Source organism: Nothobranchius furzeri, chromosome 10 (assembly GCF_043380555.1).
Source record: "Nothobranchius furzeri strain GRZ-AD chromosome 10, NfurGRZ-RIMD1, whole genome shotgun sequence".
Classification (NCBI taxonomy): Eukaryota; Metazoa; Chordata; class Actinopteri; order Cyprinodontiformes; family Nothobranchiidae; genus Nothobranchius; species Nothobranchius furzeri.
The window spans coordinates 40,791,661-40,817,310 of NC_091750.1; the positions used below are offsets into that span (position 1 = coordinate 40,791,661).

Sequence of the window (25,650 nt, forward strand, 5' to 3'; positions counted from 1 at the left end):
ACGAACGGCAGCAAAGCGGCACCTCTTCAAATAGAATCCAATTATAATCTATGAAGTGTTTCAAACCAGCGGCGATGCAGCAATTTCCAGGCACGTCCCAGAAGCAGCATGCGGCACCGCTAAAGATAGGATCGAGTTCTATTTTTTCCCCGAGCTGCTTCTGGGACACGTCAATTTACGCAGTTCACATAGTGCGAGACAGGAAGCCACACACGGTTTCAGTGTAAAATCCCCAGGTATTTTCAAAATAAAATGCAACGTTGCAATGTTATATATAACTTATGTCAGCACGTGTGACCGAACGGCTTTGTTTACCACCAGTTTCTTTCGAGAAGTGCAACGGTGTGATTCCTCGCGGGGGTTGTGATCTCTCGATGAGGAAGGTGTCGGAAGTCTCGAGGGATTTTAGAATCTCGCGGGTACAGCGATGCGCAGCGAGGAAGCCGTGCCGTGGCCAAGACTCTTCCGGTGTGAAAAGGACCGCTTTGAAGTTTGTCAGTGAGCTGCTCCGCTGCTGTTCTGTTCCGCTGATGCTTGCAGTGTGAAATCGGGGTAAGACTCTGGTAGACATTCCTGCAGTCACCATGCCAATTGCACACTCCCGCAAAGGTTATGACATCTGTGGCATTGTGCTGTTTGATCAAACTGCGCATGCCAGGGTGTCCTTGAATTGTGGGCAGTCTAAGGCAGACCTGTACATTATTCATGCTGTCTAATCAGCCCCTTGTTTTGCAACACCTGTGAGGTGGGATGGATTATCTTGGTAAATGAGAAGTACTCACTAACACACATGTAGACACATTTAAGAACAATATTTGTGAGTCATGAGTGTTTTGTGTTTGCAGACACTTTTTCAGATGTTTGAGTTCATCTCATGAAAACGGGAGAAAAAACAAAAGTGTTGCATTTATAATTTTGTTCAGTGTAAACAAAATGTACTTACTTACTAAAGACTTAGTAAAAGGTTTAGAAATTTTCAAGGAGAAATTTAATGTGCACAAAGAAGGAAGAACTGAGGAAACTTTCAATCAAACGATTAATGTTCACAGAGAATATTTACCTTATCCAAAATAAGTAACCAAAACACATCTTTAACAAAGGCAAAGCCAACAAGCATCCATTATGCAGCATTTTAGCTTTAAAGGTAACTCCTCTTCCTACCGTTTAGAGAAACTCCAGTAATGGTGTGAGCCGCCACAGCCAGCAGACGAGCAAATGTGGCGCTGTCACTGGTGTAGCAGCTGTCCACAGAGCTGATGAGGCTGGTGCGGGTACTGTCCAGCCTGTTGTCCATGACCGAGCTCCAGGTGTTCCACAGAGAGCCCTCCCAGTCACTGCAACAAGATGTGGGTGAGCTCTGAAGGCAGGGATGACGAAGCATGACTGTTCGAGGCTCAGCGCTGTCATCCTCCAGTTCAGCTGACCGGATCGGATCACAGAGGCTGCTCAGAGAAGACGAGTGGTGGCACATCAAGAAATGTATGCATCAACATCTGTAATAATCTGTAAGCATCTGTGTACCTGCTCCTATCAGGTGTGGAACTGAGCTCCAGGTAATGTGTGGCCTCCTGGGAGGTCAGAGTGTGGTCAGTGTCATCCTGCTCATTGTCCAGCAGCATGAAGCATGATGCTGGGGATAGGCTGTAAGATCCAAGCTGCCCATAGTGTCCTGATGATGGAGGTACTGAATGGAATGAGCTTGTGTCTTCTGTTAGCTTGGTGGATTGGCTGGAAATGAGAACATTCAAATAGTTTTATGTCTCTTGAGCAACTTCGATCAGTCTATAAAAAGTAAATCACTTCGTTTCTTGAATCAGCACTATCAGATAAAATCAGGTTATGCAGGACACCTTAATCTTCCCAAATATAGAACAAATATGGGAATTGATCTTCGTATTAGAGTCGTAGAATTGAGTAAAGAATAAAGTTGCATGAAGGGTTTTGCTTCAAACCTCAAATCATTAAGTACCAACCAGACACTTTTCAGACTTCAATTACAGTTACAGTCCCACAGTCATTATCACACACTGGTGAAACAGCATCATGTGACCCATCACCGTGGGGAGCAGTGAGCTGCAGCGGTGGCCACGCTCAGGAAGGATTTGGTGGTTTAACCCCCCAGTCCAACCCTTAAAGTGTCAAGCAGGGAGACGTTGGGTCTCACTGTTAAAGTCCGACAGAGATTTGAACCCTGATCCCCCAGTCCCAGGGCAGACACACTACCACTACGCCACTGAGAAGGTAACAGGTCAAAGTACTTGATCACCCACTTTGGTCTGAAGTTGTTGCATGTACTACTACTACTACTACTACTACTATTACTACTACTACTACTACCTTTTATTTGTAATGAACTCCACATTTATGCAGTATGAAAGATGCTCAGTTGTAATCTGTGACTGTGAAGATCAAAGGTTATTTTTAGGTGTTTGGGATAATTGACTTGAATTCTTTATTGTCATTATGCAAAGCATGACGAGATCACATACGTAAGCCTCATCTGACACAGTGCCATAAACAACATACGTAGAGGCACAGCTTCCATAAAAACAGCACTGAAATGTTCAATAAAACAAGGTAATAAAAAATACTATTTGGGCTAAAAACAACAACCATAAATATTTCTCCGTGTCTGGTTAGATGACGTCACTTTCGTGAAGCACATTTGTAGTCCTGGACTTATTTTCACACCAAAACCTAGAACATCCATGAGCCAGGATCTTCTGGAGGTTTCTTCCTGTTAAAAGGAAGTTTTCCTCTCCACTGTCCCTGCATGCTTGCTTAGTATGAGGATTGCTGTAAATACTCTGACACTGGTCAGTGACTCGATGCAACCTGCTGGGTTCCTTATATAGGATACTTTTTACTGATTGGCTTAATGAACTAATGAACTGACCTGTGTTGGAATGTTTACTATGTGAAGGTCCTTGAGACGACTCTGGTCCCGATTTGGTGCTTTATGAATAAACTTGAATATAATTTAATGAATGACAATGATGCTGTGGTACAATTCGATCTTCAGTCCACATCCAGACACAATTATTGTCTCTTCTGTCTCATGTACAGCAGATGGGATGTTTATGCCCACAAAGTTTTTCTCTTTTGTTCCAACAGCACACTCTTCCTCTGGTTTTGACTTTTTCTTTCTTTCTTTCTGTTTGGATGCCATCTCTTCCACATCTGACCACTGGTTGGTCAGGTGCTGCGTGCCGTCATGGCAGGAACCTGCATGGTGTCCGAAAACTCGTCTCTTTTTATTCTCTCCTCTTGCCTGAGCTGACGGGAGCTGATGGTGCCGTGTGTGTGATGCGCTTCACAGCAGTGATGCGCCTTTTGCGCGTTTAGAAAGAATTTGTGGCGCAAAGCCACAACGAGCGCATCTGACCTCCGTGAAGTTGACCCCCAACCCACTTGAAAACTAAAAGCAAATAGGCCGCATGGTTAGTGCTTCGTTTTTGCAGATTAGTGCAGGTAAAATGATCATTTGTGCTGCTTTGGTTTCTGAGATGTTACAACTAATTTTATAGGTCATTCACAGCTCACCATCCTCCCAGACTGCACCAAAACGGTCCAGACTTGTCTCAATTTAAGTGCTGGTTTGTGCTGCCACGGTTTCTGAGATATTACAAGTTTTATTTCGGGGTGATGACGTCACCAGCTCCCCAGGAAGGTCCAAAATAAACCGGACCAGACTCATTTTTTAGTTTGAGAATTTTGACCTATGTGCCATCCACATACCTGAACCAGTGGCTCGGTGTACCCAACATGGGTCAAAAGTCTCACGAAGGAAGTAGAAGACAAGCACAATAATGCTGTGGACAAGAACATCAAGTTCACCAGGAAGATGCCCACAGCAACCAGCTGCCCTTCTTGGACTGTGCTGTGCAAATTGAACAAGATGGATGTCTCAGCATTGAAGTCTACAGGAAACCAACTCACACAGACCAGTATCTGCATTTGGATTCACATCACCCACTGGAGCACAAAATGTCAGTGATCAGGACTTTACACCATTGTGCCGAGAACATTCCCACAAAGACTGAAGGAAAATCTGACCTGTCTGTCCCCTATTGCCCTTCCAGATTGCTAAGGTCCTCTGGTAATCGACCTTGTTTGTTCCCAGCACAAAATGTAAAACTAGAGGAGATGGGGTATTTGCGGTTGCAGCACCTCATCTGTGGAACTCTTTACCACAACTAAATCAGTGTTTTATCACCTTCATCAAACATCAAGAGTCAGAGGTCTCATGTCCAGACCAGACTTGGAGAAACTCATTCATGCTTTTATTTCTAGTCAGCTGGACTACTGCAATGGTCTCCTAGCTGGTCTTCCCAAAAAAGCTGTGAACAACTGCAGCTTGTTCAGAATGCTACTGCTAGAGTCTTAACAAGAACTAAGAGAACGGAGCACATCACTCCTGTTCTTAGATCCCTACACTGGTTACCAGTGTAACGTCCAGAAATGGTCAGTTTTCACCTACATATTGACCCACATGTCACTGGTCATCTGCAGACACAATTCCATTCTCTAAAGTGGATTTTACATTCTATCTTCCAACAAGCCCAGAAGATTCTGCAGTCCTTGTTGACATTTCAGGGGGACAAGATGTCAGATCTTACAACGGGATACTTTTAGGTGCAAGGACCGTCCTTTTTCCAAATCAAACAACTTATTTGCTTAACCTGCAAAACAGCCAATCAGACATGGGGCGACCTGCCAGCAGACCCAAGGGGTATCTTGTGACCAGCTGATTCATATTCTAAAAGGGGCTACGACATTTTAGATACCAGAAGTCGAATTCCATTCGACAGCCGTGTAGAGTTGACTTCGCCATACAGCCAGATCGCCGTGAACCCCAGAACATGGGTAAACCGTAGCTCTGCACTGGCATTGCATGGGTTTACATTAATTTGATAACCAATTAAACATTTGGCCAAACAATTTTAGAAACCCAGACATCACATTTTTCTAAGACAAGTGATTAGGCTCTTAATGTCCAAGATAATGTTTTACCAGAGTTTATTCATTGTCTCAGTGGATAATACCTTAAATCATCATTTATAATCATTTGTTCTGCATCATCATAGTAGTAGAAACATAGTAATACATAGATTTTTATAAACTATATTGTTGCCTCTGTGTCAAATTATGATAAAGTGTTGGTTCCCTGGCATACCCAAACTACCTAATTATATCATCAATCAAACATTTAAGGTTCAGTTACATTTATTATCCATATTTTCATGGAATATTACATTTTCTTGAATACTTTTATATTTTATTGAAAATGTATTAAGAGTAACTGTTTTAACACGTTACAATATCTTAGTTTGATATGGAAAAACAATCCACACTGAACTAAACTTAGTCAAGATTGAGCCATGTTCAGTAAGGAAAACGGTTGTAAGTGGCAGCCTCGACTCCATGCACCATGTCTTACCTTCCATCTGAGGAGAACATGTTTCTGTCTGTAGAGTCTTCTGTAGGATTTGTTGGTGGAGGTGAGTTGTCCACTAAGTGCAATGATGCAGAGTAATGCAGCGAGCGAGAACTAACAGCAGCATCACCACAATCTGGACATCCGCCTGGACACATAACCTAAAGTTACTCACTCATGCTTTTACAAGCATGCTGTAAAATTAAACAGATTTGTATTTGGACTTCAGAAAAGGCAGACACTTTTATTTATTAAAACCACACTGGTATTTTAGTCATTCAGTTCTATTTCCAAGACTCTGCACTTGTCATGTACTGACTACCTGCTTGGGCATTTCTGCTTCTGTATCAGTTTTCCTTGCTTCACTCTGCTGAGCTGTCTGTCAACCAGCTGTATACCACTAAACAGCTCAACTCTGCCTCCTGCAGTGAAAAAAATTCCCCCCCCCCCCCCCCCCCCCCACTGTCTTTCTGGGGAGGTGGTGCTCACTCCTCACCCTTGCCACATGGACCCAAGGGATAAACCATCAACCCTGCTCAATGGCCAACGTTCCTCATGGGGTCACACCCATTAGGACAGTGGGAGGGTTAAAAGACTCAATCAATGGACCAAACCTAATACTAAGACTGTCTCTGTTAATGACTACACACATTTTCCCACTAAATCTATTGCTGTAGCCTTTTGGGCTCTGCCCGCCTGTCTCCCTGCATGCCTGAACAATGCACAGATGAAGTACCATGGCATCCTGCTGGCATGTGACTGAATCTTTGCTTGAAAGCAGCTGGGGAATTGGTTTTGGCCAAGGAGAATGGAACAGGAACACTGCTCACTGCATGTAACTCTGCAATTAGAAGGTTAAATCTTTAGTGACCAAAAGTATGGCAATCAAATAATAGGTACTCTAATCCAACCCCCTCCCACAAAATGTCAGCATTTCTAACTTTACACCAATACTGACCTCGCTTGCCACAGTCCCTCTTCCCCAAGGACTCTCTAAGTATTCCCATCTTTGGCTGAGGACGTATGGCTTGTTTCCAGGGTAGAGCCTCACAGCTTCTGCAGGTCGGGGACTTTGAAACAGGTGGGGTGAAGATCCGAATGGTCTCAGTTCCTTCTTGATGAGGCAAACCATGAGGTATTACAGAGCAGTGTCCAGGACGGCTGAAGGTCTTCATCCCACTGCTCATCGGGTCCACATAAAAAGTTCCATAGACACTACAGCTGTCAGGCCCAACTGGGATGGAAAAACCATGGACACTGCTGTCCTTCTGAGATGAGAAGGGAAGGCCTGATGGGACATGAACAAACTGGCATCATTGTGTTGTCTATTTTCATTCCAGCAACTGTTTGCTAGGATATGGAAAGCTAATTTTTGAAACCCAGGATGTTATGCGAAGGTCCCACCTTTCTAACCTCTGATAGGCTAGAAGAGTTATCTTATTATGGGCTAAATCATGTCCATAAAGATTAGTTATGACGTTTTATGGGACGTCAACAATAAGAGTTGAGAACAAAAAAGTGTTTTAGTTTAGCTAAAAAATGATTTAACACTTTGGAAGCGCTAATGAATGAAGTTCGAATGAAGTATCGCTAGTGTATACTGACTGGGCTACAATTGCAAACTATGAATTTTTCCCCCCAAAATTTCTGGACTTAGAAGGAACCTAGGATCAGATCAGATGGTACTGTGGACAATTCCACAAGTTATGGAATCTGACTTACTGCAAAAATAGTGTTCTGCTGGATTAAGAACTAAGGTGCTCAACAAAATCAACACTTTGGAAAGACTTGAGTCAGACTTTGTCAAATAAAAAGGTCGAGTGATGTCTGTTTTCCCTGATGGGAGAAACTTACTAGTGCTGCTGACATGAGGATTTTGACTCTGTGCCCACAAGTCCTGTTGCCTCTTGTTGAAAGAAACATTCCAGCTGTCAGAAATCCATGGAGACTCTGGAGTAGCCATCCTGTAGTAGACAAGTCATGTTACTGTACACCACAATTAAAATGTTTCACATGTAGCTGCTACTCTGCTTGGGTTGTCGTGGATCTGCCTCATTCATTGGTTTGGACCTTAACATAACAGAAACATTTACCCGGGCAGTAGCTGTTAGCACTATAAGCACTGATGACATGACAGCACAGCAGGAGTATAACAAATGTGGGGACACGACTGATGGGGGGGCACAAAAGATAAAAAGGGTGTAGATGCAATTTCCTGCATTCTGGTGCCTTTACACAGGTTGTTACACCTATTTTACCTACAGTGGTAAACCCTTAACTCAGTAACTATTGTTCACCACAAACCTCCAGCTGTTTAATGCAGAAAATACAGAAACACTAAAAGATAGACTCTTCTGATGAAATGTTGATTGTGTGTTTATTGTATGTTTATTCTTGTTGATCATAAGAACACCATGAACCATTTTAACATCAAATAAACAACCACACCTCTTTGTTGTATCTCAATTTTACAAAGCAGTAATAACATTTATCCCAGTCTTAATGGTATTATTACAAGTCAGATTGAAAATACAGACATTAGCAGGTATTCTGTTAGTAGTAGAAACTTTATGTGAGGATAACCAACAACAGCACTGATCTGAGACAAACTCACATCCTAAAAAACCTAAACAGCATTTATCAGCAGCTTGGATGTGTTCCAGGTATCTATGAGTCTGTTGTTCCAAGTACATTCTCATATTCCAGACAGCCATGATAACATTCTTACTATACACACAAACACTTCAGATATTACACAAATGACGACACATTTCCCATTCATGTGTGTTGGGTTTGCAGCAGGAGACTGAAGTTCTGAAATGAAAATAGTTCTAGTTTAAATGTAAGTTCAGGTGTTAAAATAAAGTTACTGATGGCTGGATGTTTTTAATTGTATCTATATACATCCTACAGAAGACTCTACAGACACTTGTTCCTAAGCAAGTGGAGAGAAGCGGTTTGAAAGACTGTTGCCAAGTGGGGGGATGGGATCAACAACGGGGGCTCTCCTACGGCCAAGTACCACAACCTCTGACCAAGATGAAAATTGGTCTGGACATCTCTTTTCATGGTCACATGGACTGGAGCAGCGTTCTGCATGGATGTTTTATTTTCAAACTGACTAACAGCGGTCTCAGACAGTACAGGGATACGAGATCTGCAACTATCCAGCAGCATTTCCTTCTTTTGCAGTTCAGCAGAGTCATCATATATCCTCTTTAAGGTTTTCAATTATTTTATTTGCTTTAGAAAGATAAACCCGTCATTGTGGTGCAGAAGGAAAGGGAGGACAGGCCTTCAAGATAGCTTCAAGGTTGCTTACACTTTAGCTGAGCTGCCTCTGTCAGATCTGAAATATTTGTAGTTCAGATAAAGGTCCAATAAGTCAAATAATCCAAAAAATAAACAAAGGTCCAACAAAATTTACAGAATCCAGAGATTGGTGACAGGAAAACAGGTTTTAAGAGGAATTAGAGCACAAAAATAGGAGCTGAAGTAAACACGTCTGCCACTTCCACAGGCTTCTTATCTTCCTCTCATACTCTCATCTGGGATACCAAGGTATTTGTAGCTGTCCACAATGTCTGCAATGTGTCGTGTGATAGCCGAAGGCAGGGACCTTGGCAGTCTGATCCTCAGCTACAAAAGCTAGCTCTCGGTACATGGAATGTCACCTCTCTGGTGGGGAAGGAGCCGGAATTGATGTGTGAGGTTTTGGCTAGGTATGGTTTGTCTCACCTCAACGCATGGCTCTGGTTTCAGAACCAATTTCCTCGAGAAGGGTTGAACTTTCTACCACTCTGTTGCTCCCACTGAGAGGTACTGAGAAGGAGTGGGCATACTTGTTGCCCCTCATCATGGTTCCTATACATTGGGGTTTACTCCAGTGAACGAGAGGGTAGCGTCCATCTGTCTAGGTGTGGGGGACGTGTCCTGACTGGGCTTTGTGCTTATGCACCAAACTGCAGCTAAGATTACCCACCTTTTTTTGGAGTGGTAGAGAGCGCTTCTTCCAGTGACTCCCTTGTTTTTCTCATGTGGGCAATAGCAGTGAGACCTGGAGAGGTGTGGTTGGGAATGCCCCTCCTGATCTGAATCTGAGCGGTGTTTTGACTTCAGTGTATGTCTGATCTGCGGCCGCATGTCTTTGACACTCAGGTAAAGAGAGGGGTGAAGCTGTCAAATGACCACTACCTGGTGGTAAGTTGGCTTCGATGGTGGGGAAGGAAGCCGGTCAGATCTGGCAGCCCTAAATGTTTTGTGAGGGTCTGCTGGTAACATCTGATAGAGTCTCCTGTCAGAAGGAGCTTCAATTCCCAACTCCAACAGAATTTCGAACATGTCCAGAGGAAAGCGAGGGACACTGAGTCCGAGGGGGCTATGTTCCGTGGTTCCATTATCGAAGTGGCTGACCAGATCAGCGGCTGCAGGGTTGTCAGTGCCTATCGTGGTGGCAACCCCCAAACCCGCTAGTGGACACCGGCGGCTAGGGATGCTTTCAAGCTGAAGAAAGAGTCCTATCAAGTCTTTTTGGCCTGTGAGACTCCAGAGGCAGCTGATGAGTACTGGCAGCCCAAGTGAAATGCAGCTCAGGTGGTAGCGGAGGCAAAAACCTGGGGGTGGGAGGAGTTCAGTGAGACCATGGAGCGAGACTTTCGTATGGCTTCAAGGAGATTTTGGTCCACCATCCAGTATCTCAGAAGGGACAAGCAGTGCACTACCAACACAGTTTATAGTAGAGACAGTGTGCTGCTGACCTCTAATCAGGACGTTGTGGTTCGGTAAGCAGAAAACTTTGAAGACCTCCTCAATCCCACCAACACATCTGTCAGTGATGACGCGGAGTCTGGGGACTTTGGATTGGACTCAAATCTCTGGGGCCGAGGTCACTGAGGTGGTCAAAAAGCTCCTTGGTGGCAAGGCTTTGGGGGTGGGTGAGATCCACCTGGAGTTCCTTAAGGCTCTGGGTGTTGTGGGGTTGTGTTGGTTGACGTGGCTCTGCAATATCATGTAGACATTGGGGGTAGTTCCACTGGATTGACAGACTGGGGCGGTGGTCCCTCTATTTAAAAAGGGGGACCGTGGTCTCCTGTGTGTTACAACTACGGGGGATCACACTTCTTAGCTTTCATTGTAAGGTCTAATCAGGGAATTGTCGGATTGTTGAACCTTCAGGAGGAACAATGCGGTTTTCATCCTGACCGTGGAACACTGGGCCAACTCTATACCCTTAAGGGGGTCCTGGAGGGTGTGTGGGAGTTTGCCGGACCAATCTACATGTGTTTTGTGGATTTAGAGAAGGTGTTTGACCTTTGGGGGGCCTGTGGGGGGTGCTCTGGGAGTATGGGGTACCAGGCCCTCTGAAATGGGCTGTTAGGTCCCAGTCTGACCGGTGTCAGAGCTTGGTCCGCATTGCCGGCAGTAAGTCGAGTTCGTTTCATGTGAGAGTTGTACTCCACTAAGGTTATCCTTTATCACTGATTCTTATCATAACTAATATGAACAGGATTTCTGGGCACAGCAAAGGTGGCCTACGGATCAGGTCTCTGCTTTTTGAGACCAAGTTGAGACCCAAGGATAGATCCAGGACATGCTGGAGGGACTATGTCTCTAGGCTGGACAGGGAACACCATGGGATTCCATGGAGGAGCTGGCCCAAGTAGCTGGGGAGAGGGAAGTCTTGGTCTCTCGTCCTAGGCTGCTGCCCCCTCGATCCAACTCCGGATAAGCGACTGAATGGAAATATTTAAAAGATAAACTCATGGAGCAGGCCTGGACAAAAAATGGTACCCCTCTAAAAGACCATGTGACCAAAGGGACATGTTAATTCAAGGTGTGTCCACCAACTAGCATCACAACGGTCGACAGTCAGTGGGCCTATACATAGGGCTCCGGGTAGTCACTGTGCTGTTTGGTGACATGGTGTGTACCACACTCAGCATGGACCAGAGGAACCGAAATAAGAGTTGTCTTAGGAGATAATATCCTCTTTGTGGATGACTACAGTTGCAAATATTAATCAAAAATTTTAAATCCATGGGACTGTCTCCAACCTGGTAATGGACAGACCACTCCGGGGGTTTGTCATTTCCCTCCTCTATTAATAATTAGTTTTTTATTGTTAAAAAAATTAATAATCTGTCTCATTTAAATCGCAACTGATATTGAGTATGACACACACTTAAACAAAAGTGAAAATTCAAAGTAAGAACGGTTTTAAAAGTAAGTAAACAAAATGACTCCCTAATTACAATAATGTGAGTAAATCTAACTCTTAAAAGGTTACCCCACCACCACCACCACCACACACACCTGTGTTTTATGATGAAGTCCTCACCTTTCAGTCTGCTCAGACCTGCAGAATAAATTCACCATCAAAGCCACATTCAAAAGGATTCCATTCTGTTTAACAGACCTGAACACAGGACCAGTTCTGACCCACCTTTAGCTCTGTTGGGTTTAGGTACTAGAGAACCAATATTGCTACAGCGTTTTAACAGGAAAATAGCTGCAACCACCAGAACACACCACAACATGGCGCCAAAGCTGCCAATGACTGCTGGGTTCTGAAGCTGGTCCAATGCAGAAGACAGATTTTGAGCGTGGCTGTCAGCATCTGGGAGGATCCTTAGCTGTGGGTCTGAAGAACAACAGGAGAATGCTAGTAAACATGAACGAATAGGAACTGAGGCAGAATGGTGTCATGCTTACTGATGATGAATCCACGAGGGTCGCTCGCAACACCCACGCCAGCTCCATTCACAGCAGCAATGGTGATCCAGTATTGGGTCATTGGTTTCAGATTAGAGATTTCCAGGTTGTGTTGATTACTGCCAATTGTCCAGTTATTGTTTTGCTGGTCATCAGAATCCACACACCACACCTACAGAAAACAAAACTGACAATCAGGAAGAAAAACAGCTCCTTTATGTTCAACCTAAATGGTTTAAAGATCAAAGGAAAAACAGGCCAGGTACTTTCTGTGGGAAACCCTGGATTTAGATTGGGATTGGGGTCTGGATTAACTACAATGCTGTGTTAAAACAGAATACAAGGTCTTTCAGATCCATATGTGTTTAGTTCACTGGGCCTGTTACCATAGTCAAAGACTCTGATCCTCTAAAGGTCTGTTCACTGATTAAACAACTTCGACTCCATGCTTGGAACTTTAGAACCCAAAAATTATATGACACAAACACAAATCTAGATACACATGCAAAAAATCTAGACACACACGCCCAAATCTAGACACACACACACACATATCTAGATACACACACAAATCTAGATACACACGCACAAATCTAGATACACATGCAAAATATCTTGATACACACGCACAAATCTAAATACACATGCAAAAAATCTAGATACACACATATCTAGATACACACAGAAATCTGATACACATCCACAAATCTAGATACACATGCAAAAAATCTAGACACAAACACACACAAAAAATCTAGATACACACGCACAAATCTAGATACACATGCACAAATCTGAATACACATGCAAAAAAATCTAGATACACACAAATATCTAGATACACACACAAATCTGATACACATGCACAAATCTAGATACACATGCAAAAATCTAGATACACATACTCAAATCTTTAGTTACGCACACACAAATCTAGATATATACACACACATCTAGATACACACACACACAGATCTAGAGAGACACGCTCAAATCTAGATACACACACATATCTAGATACAAACACAAATCTAGATACACATGCACAAATCTAGATAGACATGCTAAAAATCTAGACACACACGCAAATAATCTAGATACACATGCATAAATCTAGTTCCACACAAAAATCTAGATACACATGCAGAAATCTAGATACACATATTCAAATCTTTTGTTACGCACACACACATCTAGATATATACACACACACATCTAGAAACACACACAAATATAGATATACATGCACAAATCTAGATACACATACACAAGTCTAGATACACACACACACAATTCTTTATACACAAGCACAAATCTAGAGACACATAAACAAATCTAGATACACATGCACAAATCTAGATACACATGCACAAACCTAGATACACATGCACAAACCTAGATACACACACACAAATATAGATACACACATAAATCTGGATACACACGAAGAAATCTCAAATCAAAAATCTCTACACATACTCAAATCTTTAGTATGCGCACACACAAATCTAGATACACACATCAATCTAGATATACACACACAGAAGTCTTGATACACACACACAAATCTAGATACATATGCAGAAATCTAGATACACATACTCAAATCTTTAGTTACGGACACACAAATCGAGATATATACACACAAATCTAGATACACACACAAATCTAAATATACACACACACACAAATCTAGACACATATGCAGAAATCTAGATACAAACACACAAATCTAGATGCACATACACAAATCTAGATGCACATACACAAATCTAGATGCACACGTACAAATTTAGATACACATGTACAAAACTAGATCCACATGCACAAACCAAGATACACACACAAATCTAGAGGCACAAACACAAATGTAGATGCACTTACACAAATCTAGATGCACATCTAGATATACACGCATGAATCTAGATACATACACACAAGTCTAGATACACACAAACAAGTCTTGATACACACACAAATCTAGATACACATGCACAAATCTAGATACATATGCACAAATCTAGATACACACACACAAATCTAAATACACACACACAAGTCTTGATACACACGCAAAAATCTAAATACACACACACAAATCTAGACACGCACGCAGAAATCTAGATACAAATCATCTTACATCTTAAGTCAGTTCACCGCATTCTAAGAGAAGTATTGGACCGGCCACCCGGACTCCCTTTTTAAGCAAAGAACCAACAAGCTGGATAAAATCTGTTGCATTTTACCAACCAAGCAACGGTTCCTTTCAGAATAAAAGCTGAACTCACTGACCCTCCGGGTCCATCTGATGCTGTCAACCAACTGTCGCTTTTTACCTGGAGACAATCCAAAGACTAGTCTGTCATACTGCTGACGCTGTTTCATCGGCTCCGGTACTGAAAGGGGAGGTCCAAGGACCTGGCATTCTGGATCTGTACGGAGGTCTCATCCTGAAGGGTTTGTGTGGAGCGACAAAATGGTGTCTCATGCGTTTATGAAACTCCGATCATAGCTTAAGAGCAAAACATCACAACATCATTCAGACTTGCTTCTCCGGATACAAGAGTTCTGAGGACAACATCACTCACACATACACCATTCATCTCACGTCTCATTCACACCAAGATCCATCCATTCACTTAGAATTTAGTTAGTCTTGTTTAAAATTGTTTAGAAATAAATCTTCTTAAACGTTTTAAAGGTGTCTCTCTCTTCTCTTGTCTCAGTTAATAAGAAGTGTTACATAATCCCTGCAATAAAAAGTTCTAATCTTCTGGTTAAATGTACCCAAAGATCCGTAAGATTTATTTCATATTTACTATGGAATCTCATGTCTTATGGCTCATTAAATAAATTTAAATGTAACCCTTTACAAGACCAAGAGGTTAATGTTTCATTCAGCAAAGTATGGAACGAAACCTATCAAGAATGTTTTGGGCCCTGGAGAAATAAAAGTTCTAGAAATGCAGATAATAGGCTAATCAGGATATTTAGGAACAACTCATTGTTTTGGGTTCATAATTTAAAGAAAATGATGGGTTCAGGTGCACTAGTTAACCAGACGACCCTTAGAGCCCTGATGAAACGCAGTTGTTTACAGTGCACTACTGTTTGGATGTAGCAAATATTCATGGTACTTCCCATCTGCACAAGAGTGTATGGAAGAAGGCTGGTACAGGGAGAGTAGGAGACTGGTCGACAAAGGGACTAACTACATAGATAAATACATGCGGGAATTTTTCTTAGCTCAGTGGGGCTCTATGATGTGGGCTCTAGAGAAACGCAGTGAGGACTTTAGACCATCCTTATGTGACCTTAAGTCTGACTAGAGAAGGAATACAATATGGGGCTCTGAGAGCCTGTGGCATCTCTGACTATCCCAATGACACTTATTACAATGTCAACCAATGGGGGTGTTTTGGGGGTTATTATGAAGCTCCTGCACACGCATCAGACAGCAGGTGGTTCCAGAAGTTGTTTAATTACGTCTATTATCCTCACAGTTCCCTGAGCCAGGAAAGGGTTTGGGAAAAGGATTTTGTGGAAAGGTTATTTCTCACAGATAACGGTGTTTTTAATCGCACTGCACAACATACACAAGTTAAAGCCTATCCCGAGTGTTTAGGGAAACAGGTGGCTAATATTCATCAGCCCAGGTAGCTCGTTGCCGGTCATGTGGTGAAAAATGGATATGGGTTACACTCCGTTGACGTAGAGGCGCAGCACTATGGTAAAGAACCAGAGAGTTCATTAGACCACCCCACGCTGAATTATGCAACATGGAACTGGATGTTTTTGAGAGTCAGGGCGAGCCTATGCCCTGAGTATGTAAAGCCAGTAAACTGGTGGCAGAGAAAATGGCTCGAGATTTACCCAGAGGGGAAGTTAGCGGATGATTTGAATCCTTTCCGCGAGCTGCTGTCGTGGAGGGATTTGTACAATATGAGTGAAGGATGCTCATTTCTAAAAACCGACAAAGCTCCACAGAGGGCTAAAGAGCTGCTTCCTGATTTGGTGGTCTCTAATGAGGTGACGAAAGGTGTCTTTCAGGAAGTTGGTGATATTATTTCTGAGACAGCTTCAGACGTTGTGAACTGGACTTGGCGTGTAGCTGAGGGCTAATTTAAATGGCCCCTGATTGCTGTTGGTATTTTTCTCAACCTGATTTGTCCGAACAGAGTAGTTGCACTGTTGTGGGCTGTGAGTCTAAGATGCTGTGGGCTCGAAGCCTCGCCTTGTTGTGGGCAAGGGGAGGAGCCAATACATGAAGAATATGAATTAACTGGCGTGCAGGAGCATGAAAAATCATTTTGGGTTCCGAACAGCCGAGCTACTCCTTGCAGCGCACAGAGGGTCTCGTGTGAATCTGTTTCTGAACAATGAGTGACCACAATTCTAGCGATGGGAGCCGTGGCTCGTCGTTGGGCGGTCTGTCCAATATCAGCAACAGTAGCCTCCCGGATAGGGGGCCTCACAATCGATACGACATGGTGAGACAATGGGGTGGTCTGATATATTTGTCCATTGTTTTGTGCTCTTGCCATTTTATGCAGCATTATTATATCGGAACTCTTAAATGCTTCGCGTATATTACAGCTAATGTGTGCAGATGCCGGTTTAAAGGGCACATTTTCCCATCCGGGTGTCTGCTCTTCCTCTATTTGCTTAACGAAGGAGGAATTTTGAAAGTGATGAACCACAACATCGTTGTCGCGGGTTTTGTGGCCACTGCTTTGTAGTTTTTTCCTTTAAGATGGATGTGGCTGGTACTGATCGATGGGGGGTCAGTTGGGTTCTCTTTAGCCGTGGTTACATACTGATGTCTTAAAACTGCTAATGAGAGGCCTATGCTGCGGCCCAAACTTAGACCAGTGTTGTTGTTATGGTAGTTTTATGGGGTTTCGTGTGTAGCGTTATGAAGCTTATAATGGTCTGCCCTTAACAGCTGCCCCTTCACACAGTAACATCACCAAGGTCGGACGCTTGGTTCAGTATATTTACATTCCAGGAGGAGAGACAGAAGAAGAGAAGAAGAACGCTTTTCATTAATTAATCAAAGTACTTTATTTGTGATAAGCTAATCAAAGCATATGTTGATCATTAATAATCAGGTGAATGATCTGTGAAATAAAGATGTCATGAGTTATGTGTTTAATGAATAAACAGGGCTGCACCAGACAGACTGATCTACATTACCATGGAAACGCATGACACATTATTCTCAACCAATCAGAACTTTCGTCTGTGGTAGGGCAGAATCTGGGTTGTTTAATGAAAGTCGTCCAATCCGGTTTACTAAGATTTGTAAACAATGAGGGGTATAAAACAAGGCAACGCCATTTTATATTCAGTTCCATGTTAACCTCAGTTCCGTTCACTTGGAGGTCCTAAGGATTTCCATCGTCATCATTAAGAAAGTTACAGGCTGGCCAGCTGTACTTTCTACTTTAAGCTGAGAACTGTCAAGCTGGAAATTTCTGTCGTTTAAACAACAAGACGACGGTTCCTTCACAATAAGAGCTGAACCCGCCGAGATCTGCTACTACTACCGGAGCTATCCGTAGACTGGTTTGTCGTGCTGCACCACTGTTTCATCAGCCCAGCACCAAGGGGGGTTCTAGGACCTGACACTCCTGATCTGACCGCGGGAGACTCCATAGGTACGTAGTCACGGCACAAAATGGCAGCTCATGTCATCAGCTTCTGAAGCCTCGTGGTAGCCTAGTCATAACAACCAGATTCGCTACGTCAGCCTAGAGATTCTGAACAACACACACACACACACACACCAACACGAAACATCCAAATCCATATGCATTCATCATTGAGATAGCCCTGGTAGATTGTAAGAGTTTATAATTATAGAAATTAAAGATTCTTAAACGATCCCAACTCTCTCTTTTCTTGTCTCTCAGTCAATACAGAGTGTTTAAGTAAACTCCCTGATGATAAAAACAACCACTTCTGATTAATTACTTAGATCTAATTACAGTGTATAAATATACAACTTCAGGTTGTTACACGTGTTTCATTGGGGCCCTTTTGGATGTTCTAGCCATCTTTGCCACTGCCATGTATCAATATTTTCTTGCAGGCCGAAGAGATTATGGTGGTTTGCCGAGAACATCGGACTGCAAGTGCATCAGAATTCTACGATACCCTTGCCGCCAGTTCGGCGGGGCCCCGAGACAGAATCGTGTGGAGACGCTTCTCCTGGCCAGCACAATCCACTGGGTCCAATCCAGCAAGAGGTAAGCCAGGAACCAGACATACTCTGAATAGTCCAGTCTGGCTCCCCATGCAAGTAAGGCCTCTGCGAGCACAAGTCAGGTCCGTCCACTCAAACAGTCAGGAGTTGTACCAGGCTGCTGGATCACAAGTAAAGGCATTTAAGTGTTATTGGTGGTCCTGAGGGGACGAGCTCTCTATTGTCCAGTTACTTCAGTATCTCAAACCAGATGGTTGGGTATTTGGGGTAGATCTACATGCTCCAAATACCACAGAAATCAAATCCATTAGCAGTCTTTCCGTATTGACTTCTCCAGACCCCTGGATCACAGAGCCTTCACCACAAGGGTTCTTAGATTATGCATATGGATGGTTTTATTAAGTAATAGTTTGTTAAACCACAGTTTAAAGAGGATTTCTTCGTTTCTCTTGCTCTTCTGACCTCCCTCAACCCTGGGCCCGGGACAACAGACCCATTTTATCAATAAAATTTGTTAAAGAAAATGTAAACATCTATTGATGCTTCTAATCTATCTTGAGCTGCAAAGCAGAACCCCGACACATTTTAAATTCACAAACTGCAGGTTGCAAAACATACAGAATCAGTGGGGTGACACTGCAGCAGGTATGCTTCCAATCACATGGAAGCCCCAGCCTCTAAGGTTATCATTAATTTTCTTTAATTACCTGGTAAGGGAAAACAATTACCTGGTAACCCTGTAGGATCCCATTATGGGCATCATGAGGAGGAGGCTCCCAGCTCAAATGCATGCTGTCATTCTTCTCGTGGTTCACTCTGATGGAGACAGCCAGTGGAGGGGCACTTGGAACTGCATTAAGAGGGAACATTTCATTAAAACTGATCAAATACAGTTACAGAACAGTTGGTACCGATCTATTAATAAAAACCTGCCAACTCCAGCGAGACATCACACCATTCTGGCCCACCCCTCATAAGAAAATTGCTCCAACTGTCTTGGATCTTATAGGTCCCTTTTCCAGATGTTTCACCTCCTTTTTAAAATGTGCCACAAGATCTAAATTATGGCTCATAGAAGGCCACTGCAGAATAGTCTAACATTTAAATCTGTTTGTCTGTTGGGTCATTATCCTGAAGGACATAAGACCTGTGACCATGACCAAGCTTTCTGACTACGGACAGAACACTTGGCTCCAAAACATTTTTATGGTCTTGAGGTTTTATCAGAGGCTGACACAGTTCAATAGTAGATGTTGCTCCAGAAGCATATAGAGAATGAAATTAAAACATCATTAGTTTCTAAACATAGGTCCAGAGTTCTGAGAGCTGATAGGACTTGCCATTAGGCTCCAACCTCTCCTCAGTCAAAAGGTTGTTCTCACAGAAGCTTTATGGACCCTGTGCATGCATTTTGGTGAATTCCAATTAGGTGTTTATTAGGATTGGTTTCCAACAGTGTTGTCCACCTTGGTCGTTTTCCATCAGGTACGGGATGGTGTTATCCTACACTGATGTTTCTTGACTTTGGTAATGACACCTTCTGTTGGGATCTGTCTTTTTAACCTATTAATATATTGTTATTGTCAAAGTATTTTATGGACCATTTGGGTTTTTTCATCTATAACAGAAGGGAAATAACTATTTTTTCCACATCTCATCTGTATGATAAAACAAAACACACTGATGTTATGCAATTCTTTATCACCTTTCTCAGGAACTAGTTGTTGCAGAGTGTTGCTCTCCCTTCCATACAAGCTGCTGCCATACGGTCGAACTTTGAACGCGTACTTGTAACCCCTTTTCAGTGGACCGATCTCTGCCTGGAAGCTGGGAAGTGCCACTTTCTTTGCGGCCCAGTCTGAGTTGATAGGCAGCAAAGAGCGATACAAAACCTCAAAGCCATCGAGGTGATGTGGTTGGGTTTGGAGCGTCTGAAGCTAGAGACAAAGAAAATAAGAAAACCAGGAGCCAGATTTAATCCTAACCTTTCTGAGATGATCAGAACCTTGCTGCCATACCTTCCACTGTACCAGAGACATGTTGGATCCAACAGCCACGATAGACACATTCTCTAGAGACACTCGCAGTGCTGACAGCTCTTTGTGGAAGTCTTTATGTTTATTGACGCCAGCCTCTGAAAAGAGAACTCTTATTCATTATAATTTATTTAAGAATCAATATTTTGTCAGATCTTATATTTGTCATCACTAACAAAAAAGTTAACAGTTCACAGCTTACCCCATCCTATGCCCATGCCTTAGCCATTGTGTACCAACCACAGATTTTGCCTGCTCCACGTACATAGGACATGTTCTATTTCGTCTAGTCGCAGCCCTTAAGCTAGCTGCTATTGGAATAAAGCGCAGCTGCTATTGGAAGGATGATCTCCGCATCAGCCAATCATGAAGAGCTTAAATGTACGCCCACCAATAGTGGGCCCCCTCGTGGTATATAACCGCAGTGACCCCACTGCTCACCTCCTTTTTCTCTTCATGCCAAGCTTGAGAGCTTTATTAAAGAGCAAATATCATCCCAAAAGAGCAAATTTATCCGAAGACGACTTACCAGCCATGTCCAGCGACGCTTGACCCTGCACGACCTGCCAGACGAGCTCCATTTCCAGCGGCGACCTGCACGCTAAGTGTGAGGTCTGTCTCGGGGCTCACCACGCTGGCCTGGCCTTGACCCCGCAGGCCTCGTGCCCGCTCTGTGCCGCTCTGCCCGTGGCGGAGAAGAGTCGCTGGGTCGAGTACTTCACTCCCGCCGCCGACGAAGAATTTCCGGTGGCTGACTCCTACCCGCTGGACAAGGCTTTGGTTTTCTTCGACGCCGGTCAGGAGCCGGCTGGCTTCAACCGGCTGGATGACGTCACCGACAGCGAAAACTACGATGAGGCGGCATCCCTCCTAGACATAACGGAGGTCGACGAGCTTCGCTCAGCGGGTCCTTCTGCCCCAGTGGCTTCTCGCTCCTCCCTGCCAGCAGTAAGAGCACTGCTCCAGGAGCTGCCCGCCATCATTTCTGCGGCAGCAGCCCGCAAGGGGCTAGCTGTGCCAGAACCGGCCCTGCCTGAAGCGGATGATTTGGTGGGAATTTTCGGGGCAACTCAGACACGCTGTCCAGACCCTATCTGGCCGCGCTTCCCCGCTGCTATGAGCTGCTGGTCTGCCGCCTTCTCCGAGCCTGCCAAGCTCAAGGCGCCAGTCTCCACGTATGCGCCCATCACCAAGGTTGAGGGGTTTTCCGACCAAGGCTGGCCGTCCGTTCCTCCACTAGAGCCGGATTTGGCCTCGCTGTTCGGCGCAAAGAACCACCTCGCTGGCCCGCGAGCTGTTCCCGCTTCAAAACATGACCAGCTGCTGACGCGGCTCACCGACCGCGCACATCAGTGTGCCTTTCAGACCGGCGCTGCAGGAAATAACATCGCCCTTCTTGCCTTCGGCGTCTCCAAGATGATGGAGGAGCTGGAAGCTCCCGAGGAGTCGAAAGCCATCATAACGAAGACTGATGATGCTATCCTCAATCTGTGTGCTGCTGTGCTCACCGGTTCTGCTCGCATCGCTGCCTGGCAGACCCTCATCCAGCGAGCGATCTGGCTGAAGGCCCTGCCCTCCATTCCGGAACATCTGCAAAGGGAGATGCTGGATGGCCCCATCACCACCGATGTTCTGTTTGGTCCCCATCTTAGGGGCGTCATTGAGAGGGCTCAGAAGACGGCCGAACTATCGGCTACGGTGCGAGACCTGGTCCACCCTCGGTCAGCCTCGCACTCCGGCCATTCAGCCAGAGGATGGGACGAACGGCGCGGAAGCTTCAGACGTCCAGCTGCACCGCCCGCTCCACGGAGCCGGCCTCCCGCTTCGGCTCCACATCAGCAGGACCAGCGAGATGGCGGACAACGGTTCCGGCGGGGCCAGCAGACGCCGTCTTGGCAGTCCCAGGTGCAGGAGCCTCGCCGAAAGCAGCCACGGAAGTGACTCTTTGGGGGGAATGTGTGTGTTACTGATTGTTCTGATGTTGTTGGTTTTGAAATAAAACCCAAAAAACGTCACTCAAAGAGCACAATCCTACAGTCCTCCGCAGAATCCTCTGCCGAGTTTTCACACATGTTCCCCACACCAAGCACTGCTGCACGCACACACGTTCCTGCAGGTAGTCATAATACACGGCCAGCCGTAAGGGTGCGCTCCATTTGCGCTCTGGCCCCAGCATCCGGCCAGGCCCAACTCTTCCCGCTCTCCCCACGCCGTTGGGTGGGGCGGGATGTCATGTCGCTGTCTCGACCACGCGCGGCGGCACAGTGCGCGGCTCCATCCGCTAGCACTCTGTCGCCCCAGTGCACAGGCCCGGCTCCCACTCGTCCTTCACTCTCAGACTCCACGCTCCGCGGTGTGGACCAGCCTGTTCCAGCTGTTTCGCACTCGCCCTTTCGAGCGCAGCCCTCCATGGGTCGCCCCCAGTTCTCTGGTACGGGCGACGGCGGTATGGGCACATGCACAACCCTCAGACGTTGTTCACGTGACCGCGCACACGCGTCCACTGTCGGAACGCGCGCACGAGTGGCGCAGCCTTTGCATCATGAGCAAATGGATTTTGGACACCATTCATTGCGGTCACACACTTCATTTTCAGGCCACTCCACATCCCTTCAACGGGATCGTGGAGACGATGTTCACATCTCAAGTACAGTCTCAGGCGCTAGAGCTGGAGTTGCGGGAACTTCTGTCCAAAGACGCTATTTCCCGAGTCCCTCGCGGACAAGAACTCTCGGGTTTCTACTCCCGCTACTTCGTAGTACCGAAGAAGTCGGGAGGAATGAGGCCGATTCTCGACCTGTCCCTGTTCAACTGCTCCATAGCAGTAATGCATTTCTGCATGCTAACGATGAGACAAGTCCTGGAATATGTGCGCCCCGGGGATTGGTTCACGTCAATCGACCTGAAAGACTCATACTTCCACATACCAGTAGTTCCAAACCACCGGAAGTTTCTACGTTTTTCGTTCAAGGGAGTTCAATATCAGTTCAATCGCCTCCCTTTCGGCTACTCGCTAGCCCCGCGCACCTTCTCCAAATGTCTGGAGACCGCGCTGCAGCCACTGCGCACGGAGGGAATAAGGGTCTTATTTTACCTGGATGATCTTCTCCTGTGCGCTCGGTCCAAGGACGAGGCGTCACAGCAAACCAGGAGGTTGACAGGGCATCTGTCAACCCTAGGGTTTTCTATAAACTGGGAAAAGAGCTCCATCCTTCCATCCCAGTCGATTGTGTATCTCGGGTTGGAGTTGGACGCCTCCCTAATGAGAGCACGTTTGTCGCCTGCAAGAGCGGCAGATGTCTCCACGGTGATCTCCCGTGTTCAACCCCGCAAGATCGTGAGAGCCCGGTTAGTCATGAAACTCCTGGGCATGATGTCCGCAGCCCATTCAGTGGTGCCGCTAGGTTTGCTGCGCACGAGGCGCTTGCAACGCTGGTTCGTCCGCCTCCGGGTACACCCGATACGTCAGAAGAGACGTATGTTGAGGATTCCCCCTTCAGTGGGCGGGGACCTCGCTCACTGGGGGAACCCCTGCATCCTCTCACGCGGGGTTCCCATTGGACGTCCTGCGTCACACGTATCTGTGTTTACGGATGCGTCACTGTCGGGGTGGGGGGGCACGTGCTTGTCCCATACGGTGGCAGATCGCTGGCCCTCCCACACGCACGAGCACATAAATGTGTTGGAGCTTATGACAGTGAGGAATGTGATCAGACACTTCGCTGCCCTTCTAGAGGGCCGTCATGTCGAAGTTCACACAGACAACCGGGTAGCGGCAGCCTACATAAATTGCCAAGGGGGAGTTCGATCCCTCCCACTGTTGCGTGTTGCCACAGATTTACTGTGTTGGACACATGTCCACCTGCTGTCCATCAGAGCCATCTACATTCCGGGGGTACTGAATGTAGCGGCAGACATCCTGTCGAGAGGGGGACCCCGCGACTCTGACTGGCGTCTGCATCCTGCACTGATATCACAGATCTGGATCAGGTTCGGGGAACCGTCTGTGGATCTGTTCGTGGCTCGCGAAAACGCTCAGTGTCGCCTGTGGTTTTCCCTGAGTCCCCGGGACGGACCCCCGCTCGGGGCGGACACCTTCTCACACCAGCCCTGGCCTCGAACGCTCCTTTATGCGTTTCCACCAGTCCCTCTGATTCCCCGTCTCCTGGACCGAATTCGGTCGGAACAGCTCTCGGTGATTCTGGTGGCTCCCAGACGCGTGTCCGCGTCATGGTTTCCGGACCTGCAAGCGCTAGTGTCCGGCTCCCCGTGGAGGCTCCCGTGGAGGGCGGACACCCTTCTCCAGGCGGATGGGATAATCAAACATCCTCCGGAAATAGGCCAACGGCTGTGGGTCTGGCCGCTGAGCGGTCACGCTTAGAGGCTTCTGGGCTGCCGCATGATGTGGTCGCCACGATTCAGAGTGCGCGGGCGCCCTCTACCATTGCGTCTTACGCTGCTAAATGGGCAGCTTTCCAGAACTGGTGCGCAGAACGGAATGTTCAAGCGCTCTCCTGCCAGCTGGCGGATGTCCTATCGTTTCTGCAGATACTGATGGACAGGGGCCTCGCATTCAGCACTGTTAAGACATATGCTGCAGCTATCTCATCATGTCATCAGGGTTTTGGAGATAGATCTGTTTTCAATCATCCCCTCACAAAACGTTTTCTAAAAGGTGTCAGGAGGAACAGACCTGTGTCCCGCCCGCTTTTTCCCCAATGGGATCTAACGGTGGTTCTGCGTGGCTTATCTGAAGCTCCATTTGAACCCTTGGACCAGGTCTCACTCAAGTTCCTGTCACTTAAAACTGCATTGCTGCTGGCGCTAGCATCAGTTAAGAGAGTGAGTGACCTAACCGCCCTCTCAGTGGCTCCCGCATGCCTCAGGATCCGGGAGGATGGTGGGTCTGCTGTTTTATGCCCCAACCCAGCCTTTGTGCCCAAAAGCATTAATGCTTCCTTCAAATCCAGGTCAATTTCATTGGCTGGACTTTTTACTCCTCCCCATAATTCTGAGGAGGAGGCCGCTTCTCACCTTCTCTGCCCGGTGCGCGCGCTTGCACGATATGTGTCACGCACTTCAGGGATTCGTCGCTCACAAAACCTGTTTGTGCACTACAGGGAGTCTTCCCTTGGTCAGGCGCTGTCGGCCCAGCGCCTTTCACGCTGGCTGTGTGACGCCATTTCCCTCGCTTACACATCATCAGGGCAGGATCCCCCTGAGGCACTCAGGGCTCACTCAGCCAGAGGGATTTCCTC

The 25,650-nt window shown here is 45.8% G+C and overlaps 1 protein-coding gene across 1 annotated transcript in view; it reads right to left on the reverse strand.

Moving 5' to 3' along the window:
• The window catches only part of robo4 (roundabout, axon guidance receptor, homolog 4 (Drosophila)), a 47,989-nt gene that overhangs the window by 1,431 nt on the left and 20,908 nt on the right, over window positions 1–25,650 (reverse strand). Inside the window, exons 7-18 of the mRNA XM_015960188.3 lie at window positions 20,375–20,490; window positions 20,062–20,293; window positions 19,085–19,206; window positions 12,149–12,320; window positions 11,880–12,077; window positions 11,750–11,792; window positions 7,292–7,401; window positions 6,396–6,725; window positions 6,174–6,278; window positions 5,441–5,585; window positions 1,522–1,728; window positions 1,162–1,442 (exon numbers count right to left, since the gene is read on the reverse strand). Coding sequence (XP_015815674.1) covers window positions 1,162–1,442; window positions 1,522–1,728; window positions 5,441–5,585; window positions 6,174–6,278; window positions 6,396–6,725; window positions 7,292–7,401; window positions 11,750–11,792; window positions 11,880–12,077; window positions 12,149–12,320; window positions 19,085–19,206; window positions 20,062–20,293; window positions 20,375–20,490 — 2,061 coding nt within the window. The remainder of the gene's footprint in view (window positions 1–1,161; window positions 1,443–1,521; window positions 1,729–5,440; window positions 5,586–6,173; window positions 6,279–6,395; window positions 6,726–7,291; window positions 7,402–11,749; window positions 11,793–11,879; window positions 12,078–12,148; window positions 12,321–19,084; window positions 19,207–20,061; window positions 20,294–20,374; window positions 20,491–25,650) is intronic.